This window comes from Poecilia formosa, unplaced genomic scaffold (assembly GCF_000485575.1).
Source record: "Poecilia formosa unplaced genomic scaffold, Poecilia_formosa-5.1.2 Scaffold29, whole genome shotgun sequence".
NCBI classification, from domain to species: Eukaryota; Metazoa; Chordata; class Actinopteri; order Cyprinodontiformes; family Poeciliidae; genus Poecilia; species Poecilia formosa.
This window is the reverse complement of record NW_006799968.1, coordinates 1,453,907-1,466,989: the sequence shown is the minus strand read 5'-3', so window position 1 is coordinate 1,466,989 and position 13,083 is coordinate 1,453,907. Positions and strand designations below refer to the sequence as shown.

Genomic DNA, 13,083 nt, shown 5'->3' with positions numbered 1-13,083 from the left:
ACAACTCAGGTCGGACAATCTGTCAACATGACTCCACTTAGTGGTGCACACCACAAACCCGCCCTTTCAAGACGAGTGGTAATCATTGTTGAAAGCAAGCCAAGAGAGTATTTTTGAATGAAAGGGACAAAATAAAACAAAGTTGAAGTATTTCGAGTGCACACAAAAAGCTGTTGATGCTAGAAAGGGTTAACCCAGCACCATCAGTCACACCATCAGTCAGAGTTGATGAAAAGATTAATGGAGTTATGCAGAATTGTGCAAGGAAACCTGTGTAACTTTTACAAGAATTGAACCTGGAGCAGAAGCTCACCTTCTATCAAGACAACAACCCTAAATGTAATCACTGCAGCTACATTTGTGAAAGCATATCGTTGTGCTAAAATTGTGCAGACAAACTACAGATACACATCCAACTGAAAGATTTATAGATAAAACATCACTGCTCACAGATGCTCCCCATCTAATTTGACCTCGCATAAATTATTCTGCAAAAGATGACTGGCAAAACGTTCAACTTCTGGATGTGTACAGCCGGTAGAGACAAACCCCAAAAGATTTGCTGTTGTGTTATGCAGTCACAACAGAGGATTCTACAAAGCATTGACTCAGGGTTGAAAGCATATTCATCATGTCTCACCTTTTGTAGTAATTATATAACAGAAAACTTGTGTCCTTAAGGCTTAAGCTGTTTTGTACATAAAGGGTAAAACCTTCAATCTTTAGATGTGCAAAGCTGGTAGAGGCATAACTCAAAAGAGAAATCATAGCAAAATGATAGTTTGGTCATTTTTGCTACAATGTTTGATTCATCTACAAATAGGGAGGTTTTCTGTGAATAATTTGGAGTTGCCATCAATAGAATAAAAAGTTTGTAGATAATTGAATCAGAGAGGTCTGCTGTACTCCTAAAAACTAACATCTGCATATGCAGTTAAAGATAATTTTGTTGAGTTTTACAGTTTTTGTTTTTTTAGATTCTTATTTGTAACAAAAGTCGCAAACATTTTCAGACATTTCAGTTTACACCAGATCTAAAGATCTACTGTCGACATCTCAGGACCAAACACCTCAGTGATCCACCGGAGAATCGGATAGATCTGTGGGTCTGCTCAGCATACAGACACAAAACTTATGATTTACACACCAAACTCAAGATTCAATCAAGCTATGACTCAAGTCCAAAATAAATGAATTAAAATGTAATTAGTGGTGACTATTAAAATCCAAATGAATCTACTACTACGACCTCTACATGAGCTTAGAGTCTAACACTGATTAACGCCAGTAAAATGCTTTAAATTAGTAACTTCAGCAGGATAAAACAAAGGTTAATGATACAGCTAATGGTGATATTGATTCTATTTTCTTTCTACATTAGTTGCCTGATTATCATCCCCTTGTGTGCTTTTATCTGTTGCATTACTCAGAATAACTGCAAAATATAAACTCAGTGACTTAACACACTTCCTTTAAGAACTTTATTCCTGCAGGAATTACATCTTCTGCATGAGATTGGGCTGTCAGTTATATTAGTAGCCTGATTATATTTTCTTGTCTTTCAATATATGATGCCTTTCAATATATGATGCCTTGAAATAAATATTTTTTACAAGGAGTTTTCTCCCTGAAAACTCCTTGAATTTTCTCATATTTTATCCTGTTACTACTACAAACATAAATGTGTTTTACTTGATTTTTTTGTGAAATGCCATAATGCAGTAATCCAACAAATTAAAGTGGAAGTGAAACAAAACATGGCTGAGGAATTTCTTTCAGGCTTGGCAAGAAGTGCGCTGTCAGAGGAGCTGCCATGAATTAACAGTAGAAGAGATCCACAGCTCGGGGCAGGGGGAAAATCCGTTGTCACAATTAACTTTTAGTCGTGCGCTCCACAAATCTGGCTTGATATGCAGCCATGGCAAGGAGGAAGTCATGCTTCAAAGAAAAATTATCCCTTTCATGCATGAATTATGATCCTTTTTAATTTCATTTTTTTTAAAGGTGATCAATTGTAATTTTCTCCAAATACAAAGTTTTTATTTTAAAAATACATCACTAGTATTGTTCTTTAGGGGTTATGATATTTTTTTTTACCTGCAAGAGTCGTCTACAGTATAAGGAGGGACTGGGTTGGTTGGCATGCTTTTTTGTCTGTCGGCCATATTGGATTTAACAAAAATAATTTCTTGCATTTGCAGCTGATGGCCAGTAGTTGATGGTGTATTTTATGATGCATTAGTGTCCACTTCAGTGGTCAGCATGCATTTATAACATAAAAATCCACAAGAAGTACAAGAAAATGGCTTTTAGATAGCTGTCCACTGTAGTGACCACTATGCATGAAACGGTTAAACAAAGTCTTGTTGGCAGTTTCTTGCCAAACGAGGTGGTGGAAAATTAACATTGCATATCGCACTGAAAAAAAATGACCTTTTCCCTCAATGAAATGTGTTCCCCATGATGAAATATGTCCATGTGACGATGGATGGAGCTAAAACCATGGTAATCCCACAAGAAAACAACTTGAGCAGGACAATGACCCCAAACATGCAGCCACAGCTGTAACAGAATGGTTTAGATAAGGGGTCTGCAACCTTTACAATCCAAAGAGCCATTTTTGCCCTCAGGAGAACTAAAAATGGATACATTTACCTCTGTCCAATTTTGATACTTGTGGAATATGCAGTAAAGAGAAAAAGCACAATTTTCAAGTAGTCATGTAAGTTTAAAACATAAGGACTTTTTTGAGATTCTGTTGTGGAAATTAAATGCAGTTAAGAAAAAAGCAAAACTGATAAATCTGTCATGTTTAGGTGAGTGATCCGCATGTGTATATTCTCTTAAAAGATAGTTTTAAAAGGTTTATTAAAGAGCAGTAGCTGCGTTTCCATTACAAATGTCCGCAAATCTCTATCCATTTTCTACTGATGTCAAAAATAAAAATGCAATTTCATATGTGATGTTTCCATTAAATTAATGAAATTAACATCACACATGAATAAGCTTGTTTACACAATAAATGTTTAAAAATCATTGAAGCAACTTATGATGTATGTTTTCTTATCTCAGTCATGGAACTAGTGCTCATCATCCATCAGCGGACATGTCGACATCTTATCCAGGTGTTGCAACGAAAAGACCATTTTACTTGGGAGCGGCTAAGAATGCAGCATTTGGGGGAAATTGTAGTGGCGGATTTCACAGGTTTTATCACAAGGTTCAACTGACTGACAGCCAGCTCGTCAAATACACCAACCGATGATTACATGCAAGTGTGCAGAAGCAAACTCAGGCACTGTACCCTGGCAAAACATGCATTTGTTATTATATTTATATTTAAAAATCATTAGCAAATTTATTAAGACCATTTGTAGAAGGTCCATAGAGCCACTTACGACTCCACGTTGATGCATATTTACGGCTTTGAAAGTATCCACTCAAAATTCATACCTAAATCAAATTTGGAATCTATGAAAAGTATTGAAAATACTTATTTACAAAAGATCACTGTCAAATCTGATTGACCTTGAGCTATTTCTCAAAAGAGATTTGTCTTAAATTTCACTTTCTACATATGCAGACCTGGCAGAGACCCACACAAAAAGGTGGTTCAACAAATCATTACCTCATTGCTAAATGCTAGTCTCTCTTCTGAAACTGTTACTTGTAACAAACAATAAAAAAATCTCCCATTCCTTTTTTTCACTTCACAGTTATATTTAGTTTTGTATTGGTCTGTTAAATAAGTTTCCACTAAATACACTAATACAAGTTAGATTTTTATGAAATCACAAAATGTCAGAGTGAATATTTTTGCAAAGTGCTTTGTGCAGTTAAATTCTAATTTTACCTGCAAATAACAGATTTATACACTTCCTGTGCTGCAATGTTTACCATTCATTTTACAAATAAAATCCCAGAGCTTAAGAACAAATTCCTCAACAAACTCTGACTGTGGATAATGTAACATTTATGTAATGCTTTGTTTCTGAACTTGCATCGGCGTCACAAACTTGTAGCATTCAACTAGACACACCTGACACTTAAAACTTGTCTGTTATTTTATTAAAGGGAAAAAAATAACCGAAAACAATAAGTGCTTGTGGCTTAACTGTAAATAACACATAACAGACTTGTAGACAGACAGTGACAACAGTGCCCCCATCTGGATTTCAGTGGTGTGACCACATCTCACCCAAACTGATTTCATTCCAGTCTGAAGCTGAATGCTAAAGAAGTTAAATGAATTTCTCATGAAATCTGCATTTCTTACATTTGTGTGTTGGCTTGGAACTGCTTGGTCAGCATGAAAAGATCTCCATAGAGACTAAGAAAACACCAAACACACATGGGAACAAGGTTAAATTATTATCCTCAGGAGGACAAGGACATAGAGCTGCAAGGATACATCAAGAAGGAGTCACATAAGACTTTGGACAAAACTGATCAAGAATGACATTCATGAGTGATTGAAACTTTTTTTTTTTTTAAATAAAATTATTACATGCGGGTTCTGAATTTTGTTTAAAAACAAAACATTTTCCACTAAGTTTTTTTTTCTTTTTTTTTTTCTTTCCCCTCTTGTTCAAAAACCACAAACTTTAAGGTGCATTTTATTCAATTAAAGTTTTTGGCCAACATTCTAAAACATAATGTCGTGGAAGACAATCAGAGTCGATGGGGAGATGACTGGAGTTAAATACAGGACAATATAGAAGATAACCTGCTAGACATGTTGGCAAGAAAAAGGTCCCAAACATACAGCCAGAGAAAGAAAGGAGGGGTTTTGTTCAAACCCAAATTGATTTCAGCCCAGTCCCAAGACTTTTTTCTCCTTTCTTCCCCTTGATTTCTGTTCTTGTCTTTGGCTTTCTCTGTTTATTATTCATTCAGCGCTTCGGCAAACAGTTAGCATCCTGTTGTTTTATCAGGCGCTCCTCCCAGGCTGGAAACAAATCTTCAGAGTGAACCATGAAAGTTTATCTGTGTGGCATCAATGCTTCATTATCAGAATGATTGCGGGGGGGAAAAGTATGACATTCCTTATCTATTCTTTGCAGACTAAAGTGGTTGTGTTCTGCTGGTGGGGTTGTTGGAGCCATGTGGCCTCATAGAGGACTATTAGTTTCTGAATGAGGCAAAAGGGAGAAGTAATCTGTTTTTGATGTCAGCGGTGTCCCTATTTGTTTTGGGGGGGGGGGGGGGGGTAGAGGTCAAGCTAAAAGGATGAGCAATAAAATGAAATGAGTCAAAGAAGAGGTAAACATAAAGGACTTCACTTGAGTCATCTATATTGGAGTGTTTTTGTGTAAAGCAGAAACCCTTTCAGCTTCAAAACAGCCAATCATAAGTCAGTTGAGTCTTAATGTATTTCTGTAAGATAGTTTGTTACATAGGATCTCCTCATAAGTGTCAGGATCATGATGTGTTCAAGACACCTCGGAAACCTAAACGATAAGCTCCGTCCTTTACTGATTTAACGCGGTACACGCAATTTATTCATAAAACAAGCCTCATAAAATTCCGTATTTTAATGAACATGTTGCTCAATTGTGGTATTGAAAACACCACAAATTGGTTTTAAAAAAGAGAACCTGTCTCTTCCGATAAACTGGCGCCCCAGTCTGTGCGTTCAGCACCATGGACAGGGTTCCGAACAGCGATTGGGTCAACAATTCAACGTCAAGGATTAAAGTAATCCCACCATTGGACAAAATCAAAGTGACAGCGGAGCTCTGCGCGGTGATTGGTGGAGGATTAGAATAGCCATAAATTATTACTGCTGCTACACCGTGCAGAAGATAGTAGTTATCTCCCAACAGCGAGGCCTTAGGCGGCGGTGGATTGGTATTCGCAGCGTGTTCGGGACACAGGTGAACTCACGGTATGTGTGTGTGTATGTGTGTGTGTGTGAGTGTGTGTGTGTGCGTGCGTGTGTGTGTGTCTGTGAGCATATTAGACCGAGGAGCCGCTGATCTCTGAGGTAAGCAGATTAAGTTTCCCGTTGAATCTGTAATTCCTGGCAGCTACAGCCAGCTCCCACATTTCCACCATTCGCAGTACGCAATAGCGCGTCTCATCCGCTTCCAGGTTGCGCGAGGCTGTCACCGGCCTGCGCGCGCGTGCGCGCGCGTGTGTGTCTGCATGCATGATGAAAGCGGAAAGATGGAGTCGTTCACATTTTAGCAGATATTCCATCTTCCGGCAAACGCCTGGACGGCAACCATGCTGTTCCATCCACTGTTAACCTCTTTTTAAAAAAAACTGTTAAGTGCAGCAGCTGTACGATTCACCACATTAAGTGTTAAATCATCTGAAAGTTACCCCGAAGTTCCCAGTTAAACCAACCTGAAGTTTCCTTTTGTTTGATAGGGCTGAAGGGCCTGGCGGAAGATTACTTCTTAAAGCAAACCACTACCGTGTGTCCTCATGGCTGGTCAGTGTAAATTGACATTCACAAAACATAAATAAATTCGAGTACATGTCTAACCATTGTTTAATTATTTACAGATACAGAGCCCAATTTCCCTCCTCTGCCCGGGTTTGTTCCTCTGAAGCCCTGCTTCTATCAAAACTTCGAGGAGATCCCTGAGCAGCACCGCAGCATGTGCAAGAAAATGTACAACCTGTGGATCTGTGAGTATAATCACACTTGGTGCTGGATTCACTGGCGTTTTACTGGCCTACAGCACTTTGTGAACTTAATAACGCTCCAATAACTTGTTCACATTTTTCTCATTGTGCACATGCAAACTTTTCTGTGTTTAAATGGAATTTTATGCGATTGAATAACACAAAACTGTATCATCTTAAAGTGGAAGATTAATGATAAATGGGTAAAACATTTTTCTTCTATTTACAAATATAAATCTGAAAAGTGTGGCAGGTATGCAAGTGTTGGTTGTAGGCTTCTGAAAATATGTGCTTGGTGTACTTTTGTTTGTATGTTTAAAATGTTATATTCCAAAACCATGTATCCTTTTACTTTGATTGCACAATTATGCCCTGCTTTGTGTTGCCACAGGAAATCCCTTTGAAATACGACGGCGTAGTTGTAACAAAATGTGAAAAATTCAAAGGCTACAACATTTTTTGCAAGACACTTCGTATGTCTTGCGCTGCAAACTAACTCTACAAGTCATTTTTTTTCTTTCTTTCTGCAGGTTACTTTTTTCGAATAAATGCTAAACAGAAGGTATTTAATTTGTAATCGAAGCCGTTCACTTCTTTTTCTGGGCCAGATTTTAATTTGGTAAATCATGTGATATGAAACAGTAATGTGCATGTTTACCGTTTCCACGTTGTGTGTTTTTTTTTTTTTTTTAAGTTTCCACATTTGTTTTTATATTTTCACAGAAAATCTCAAACCAAAGAGACTTTGTGCATGGAGTTTTTTCTTTGATATTAATATTATTTAATTTGTCTTGTGTGTAAGTAGTGCGTTATTTTTCCCCCCCCTAAAATCCTAAAACACTTTATTTTCTAATAGCTAAATGTGATTCCTAAACTGTTTGTCCTTCCTTCATGCAATAAAAGCATCATATACTGATTATAAAAAAAGTCTAAAACCAAATCTGATTTTTACATTAGCGCAGGTTACCTCCCTATAAATTTTATTTACATTTTTCAAAACTCTTCTCTGCATGTGCATGAAGTCAATATAAGCTATTTTGTTCACGTTTCGCACTAAAAACCCGAAATGTCTCTGTGGCTCCTTTGCAGTGAACAGTGTCACCCTCGCAGTAAATTTCATCAGTTGCTTTGCTTGGATGTTTGGTGGCGGCGGAGTGACCAACTTTGGGTTATCCCTCATCTGGCTCCTGATGTTCACCCCTTGCTCCTACGTGTGTTGGTTTAGGCCCATTTACAAGGCATTCAAGTAAGTCCAGAATTTAAAATATGCAGCTTTCAAGCAATGTTCTTACTGGGTCTGATGATGAAATTGTTGCAAATCTGAAGAATTATTATAAAAGTAAATAATTCTGAATGCGACAGTGTCTTGTGTGATTTTATATTCTGGTGCCGAAATCACGTATCTGTAAATTACAAAGGACATTTCCTCCCAAACATACACATGTGACATCTAAGTGTGCTGTTGTTCACTCTTTGCCAATAAGTGACACATCCTCATCTTTGATGGCAGCTCATTTTAATGAACATCAGCTTGAATTTATGTTAAATGTGTACATAGTTGCAAGAGAAAGTTTAAGTTAGTTGAAAAAGGTGCTTTCAATCAATCAAGAATGTGGATCCGCAGCCCCCTTTGCTGGAATCGGCATCTCTGATCCATAAAAACACTAAAACAAATTCAACTTTTATGGTACAAAAAAAAAGTATGTAGAAAAAGTTCGAATACATCCCATGTTAAGATATGTACCAGCATCTCTAAGTTCTGTTGAGGAGAAGCAATCATTTTTTTATTTCTACATTTCTGTTTTGTTTACCAGGATGTGACTGAGTTCTTAATTCAACATCCAAGACATTCTGTTGTCACTTAATGTGAAAATAGTGTGGCAGAGAATGCCAGTTCTTGTAGACATGCTCCAAAAATAGAAAAGCAAGAGAACGTACCTGTCAACTAAAGTAGATCTTCACAAGGCAGGAAAAGGCTACCAGAAAATGTGTTATTCAAAATCTGCCCATGTGTAGAGCCACATTAAATACAGCTGTGATTGATTAGTTTATCCATCTAACAAAAACCCTGAAGAATAAGGAAAGGGATGTAAAACTAATTCTTCAAACATCATTGATATAAAAATGCAAGAAAGATTTTAGTGTGAGATAATGCCACTGCGTTAAAAGATCAATGAATTTGAAGGATTTTACACACGTCTCACCAAGGCTGTCGACATTCTTGGGCAATGTTTAAGATTTATATCAACCAGGAAAAAAAGAAAATAAAACCTTAAAAAATATATGGTAAAAAAAAGTGTTTTTTGTATTTTTGTTAGGACAGACAGCTCCTTCAACTTCATGCTGTTCTTCTTTGTGTTCATGGCCCAAGTTGGAATCAGCATCATCCAGAGCATCGGCATCCCAGGATGGGGAGTATGGTAGGAGTTAGAGATCTACACACATCTGGCTCACAATGAGATTTTTATTTTTTAACTTTCTTCTCCATCTGTTGTTGAACTAATTTGAAGTTGTTTCACCCATTTGAACTCTGTGTGATTAGGACATGAGTTTCCAAATGTTCACCCCCTCCAATTTTTAAGACCACCTTGCCTTAGAGTTGCTGTGAGAAAGGATTTTTTAATTTTGCAGAAAGAAATATTAAAAAAAAGAAAACTGAACTTAGCTCCAGTACCACTGTTACCATCAGAAAATGGTCAAATATAAACACAAGTGAAGTTAATGTAAATAAAGCTAATGTGCTGCTGGCAGATAGTGAAAGAACAAAACAGAATTGCCAAATTTACAAAAAACAAACAAACAAACAAACAAAAAAAACCAAACGTATTAATAAACACGTATTTACAATGAATGAAGAATTCATACCCCTTAAAAAGTTTAACACGTCACGTTACAACCACAAAATTCAACGTATTTCATTGGGATTATTTGCACTACACCAACAAAATATGTGAAATGTGTGTGTGCATTTGTATTAGCCAATTTGAGTCAATGCTCTATAGAAGTACATTTTCTTGCAGTCATAGCTGCAAAACGTTTGGGGTATTTTTCTCTAACATTCTTTTTTCTCGTTCATAGAAAAATAACTTAGTCAGAGGATCAATTTTCAAGTTTGTTCCCAGACAGATGCTTAATTGGATTAAGGTCTGGACTTTAAATTTGAATGTAAGAACATACTTTGATCTAAACTGTCAATAGATTTGGTTTTATGTCTTGTGTTGTCATACTGCTGGCAGGTGAACCATTTTAAACCTGGCGCAGTCTCACAGAAACTATACGTTTCATCAACGGATTCTGTTTCGTCTTGTGGTTGACGAGACGGTATCTGAAAAGGGGATGGATGCCTTGAGACGTACAATTTTACAAAGACAGTTTCCAAGAAATCGAATTCCAACATGAAAAGCAACCAAAGTCAATTTTTTTAATCCAAATGTGCCAATTGCTAAAATGTTTTATAAATTAGCGATGTCCATAAAATGTTAAACTTCATTTTGTACATATTTAAAATGACAGAGAAGTAAAAAGTCTTGACATTTTTTAAAGAATATAGGACAAAACATATAAAATCCCAAAAGGTTGAAGGTCACTTCTTTGGTCGTTGTCATATTTTATGCTTAAGGAGACTCACAGTGCCACCCAAATTAGATATACAGGGTTTTTTTTTTGCCTCTCTTTGCTTCTCATAAAGATTACAATGTCAAACTCTCAGATATTGGCTCGCTATAACTTTTATGTTAGTCCTCATATTATAATTTGAGAGGTCATTAAAGAAATCCTGTAAATGTCACCTGACTCAGGCTGATGATCAGAAATTAATGTTATGACAGCCTCTATAAAGTTAGTAAATGTCACCATGTGCATCGGAACGTTCTTATCCATAAAACCTTAACTTTTTATATCTCAGTACTTAAATCTATGAATATTACACCACTTAGCAGCCAGATGTTCAGCTCTGTAAGGTGGAGGAGCACCACAGAGTCCAATAAAAGACAGTTTATGTTCCCCTTTTTTTTTTTGTCTGTATTCTCTGATGCTAATATTTAAATAATTAAATAACATTTATATCTTTTTGTTTTACAGCGGCTGGTTAGCCACCATCTCCTTCTTCAGCTATAACATTTTCATTGCTTTGGTCATGCTCATCCCAACAATCATGTTCACGGCTGTGGCCTCGCTGTCCTTCATTGCGCTCACCAAGGTAAAAGGTTTCACAGGTTCATTACTTTGTAGAGCCACATAAGATAATACATAAAGAAGCCAAATAATGTATGTACTCACATGTATGAACCCCCCGGAGTCAATACCATCTAGAATCACTTTTTTTGTTGTTGCCATTTTGAACATCTTGAGAGTGATTTCTTTAGGTGTTCTCTTTTTGCAAAGATGCCAGAAGAAAAAAATCTGGTTCAAGGTTTTGCGGAACATTTTGCTAACAGTTCTAAGTTGTTCGGGGTATTTCTATTTGTTTTGCATATCTGGTAGCTGTCCTGACCCCCTCCATCCTTCTTCACAAAATTGCTCAAGCTTTGTCAGATCAGATCCATCCTAAAGTTCAGTTTTGATAACATCTGACCACAGCACCCTCATCCACATGTTTGATGTGAAAGCCTTGTGGGAACCTTATTTTATAACTGATATCATAACTTTATATTTATTTAATTTATTTACTCATTTATTTGCGCCATCTTCAAAATAGTTGCTATTTTTTATTATTGTTCTTATTTCATTGCACTTTCTTGCACAGCGAGTCTAATTCTAATTCCAAGCCACTGCAGGAAACATTCCCATCATGCACAACGCTTTCCTGTATTCACAAGTCGAATTTTACCATCTTCTAATGAGGGGGCCTCCAATTATTCACTTTCCGTTTCCTCTACTTGGTTTGTCCTTGTGGCCAAATAAAAGCAGGACTAATTTTGGATTTCTTCTTGCTTCACTAACAGTTTTTCAGCCGACAAATCCTCCCATCCGAGCTGCCGCTCATCCACAGTTACCAAAGCTTTCCTAGTTACTTCTCTGATTTCAGCGGATGGTCATGCATTAGTACATTAGGAATTGTGTCATTGTGTCATTGTTATCATTTTCTAAAGGGTTGAACAATGCTTTGTGTGCAGTTCAAAGCCTGGAATAATATTTTATAATTGAACTCTGCTTTAAATTTTGACACATTATCCCTCACCGTGTTGCTCTCCTTGGTGATGCTGTTTGCTTGCTAAGGTTCTCTTAAAAAAAAAAAAAAGAAGCTGTTTTTCATAAGAAGCCGTATCGTTATTAATTCATAACCTCGTCTTGCGCCCAGATCCATAATTTCTATCGCGGCACTGGGGCGAGCATGTCCAAAGCTCAGGAGGAGTGGGCTACGGGAGCCTGGAAGAACCCCCACGTCCAGGCAGCGGCCCAGCAGGCCGCCATGGGGGCAGCCTCTGGAGCCATGCAGGATCAGTTCTCCAGCCCGCAGTACAACGACAACCAGATGTAGCACCGCCAGGGCGGGAGACGTCAGCGATTTAATGCCAAAATGTCTCTTCAGAACATCAATACCATTTTACATCGAAAACAGAGTGGAGGAGCAGAAAAAAAGAGCAGTGAACATCTGTTGGTAGCTGTTTTTTTTTAAAATCTCCGTAAAAGGGCATTTGTATTCTTTGAAGTATTTTTAGATTTAATTTTCATAAAAATGTGTGCGTTTTTCACTCTGAAGAGGAAATAGGTTTCAGTACTGTACGTGTTGAGATGAGAGCCGTGCGCTGATTTAAAAACCTTTAGCAATAGAGATTTATATGAACAACAGTAAAAGTGAATGTACTTCTCGTGCTTTCTGTATATGGAACGTATTTTCTTATAAATATGTAAGAATCATGTATCCATGATTCATAGAGTTTATAGTATCTATAGTATTTATAGAGACATATTTAGTTTTTATTATATTTGGAATTTGCATGTAAACCAGAGATACTAATTTTGTAAACATATTTTGATGGATGATGAAAAACCTCAAACTTGTAGAACATTTACATGATCTTTAACAATAATGTTTGAAAATGCAAATGGATGTATTACAATTAAAAAAAATGTATTAATGCATCACTTTAAGTGGATTTTGTCACTGCTAATCCGAACCTTGAGTTTTATTTTTGCTATTTTGTTTGGTACCAGACGATTTCAGTTATATTTCTGATCCTGAAAACATGACATTCATATCTCATGCTTAAATAAGCCTCATTATTCTGTTAAGCAAGCAGGAAACTACAGTTCCAGTTGAATGTTTATATGCATTCATAATTGGAATGAATGTCATTAATTTGGACTTTTACTAAGCTATTTAAACGGATGCTTTTCCAGGATGGAATAATTACATAAGACATACATTTTATTTAAGAAAATGGATAAAAGAGTCGAAATGATACATAAGAGACTACAGCATATGTACACACCCCCACTGTATAA

General features: G+C 36.7%; 1 protein-coding gene across 3 annotated transcripts; it reads left to right on the top strand.

The window, feature by feature from the left end:
• Nucleotides 1-5,752: 5,752 nt before the first annotated feature.
• LOC103135979 (secretory carrier-associated membrane protein 5-like) lies at nt 5,753-12,718 on the top strand. 3 transcript variants are annotated; one of them, XM_016669933.1, is made up of 7 exons: nt 5,753-5,876; nt 6,376-6,439; nt 6,514-6,639; nt 7,726-7,882; nt 8,955-9,056; nt 10,717-10,834; nt 11,936-12,718. In XM_016669933.1, the coding sequence occupies exons 2-7, from the start codon at nt 6,433-6,435 to the stop codon at nt 12,113-12,115; spliced, it is 690 nt and encodes a 229-aa protein (XP_016525419.1). In that variant the 5' UTR covers nt 5,753-5,876; nt 6,376-6,432; the 3' UTR covers nt 12,116-12,718. The 3 variants fall into 3 exon arrangements, with proteins under 3 accessions (XP_016525419.1, XP_007549101.1, XP_016525420.1); XM_007549039.2 differs by having other exon boundaries at nt 5,753-5,887; XM_016669934.1 differs by lacking the exon at nt 5,753-5,876 and adding an exon at nt 5,915-5,986.
• Nucleotides 12,719-13,083: the final 365 nt, after the last annotated feature.

Excerpts from the sequence above, each read along its gene's own strand:
- LOC103135979 (XM_016669933.1), top strand. Across the intron at positions 6,640-7,725 it reads AATGTACAACCTGTGGATCT|TGAACAGTGTCACCCTCGCA; the intron begins GTGAGTATAATC and ends GCTCCTTTGCAG. Across the intron at positions 7,883-8,954 it reads CCCATTTACAAGGCATTCAA|GACAGACAGCTCCTTCAACT; the intron begins GTAAGTCCAGAA and ends TATTTTTGTTAG.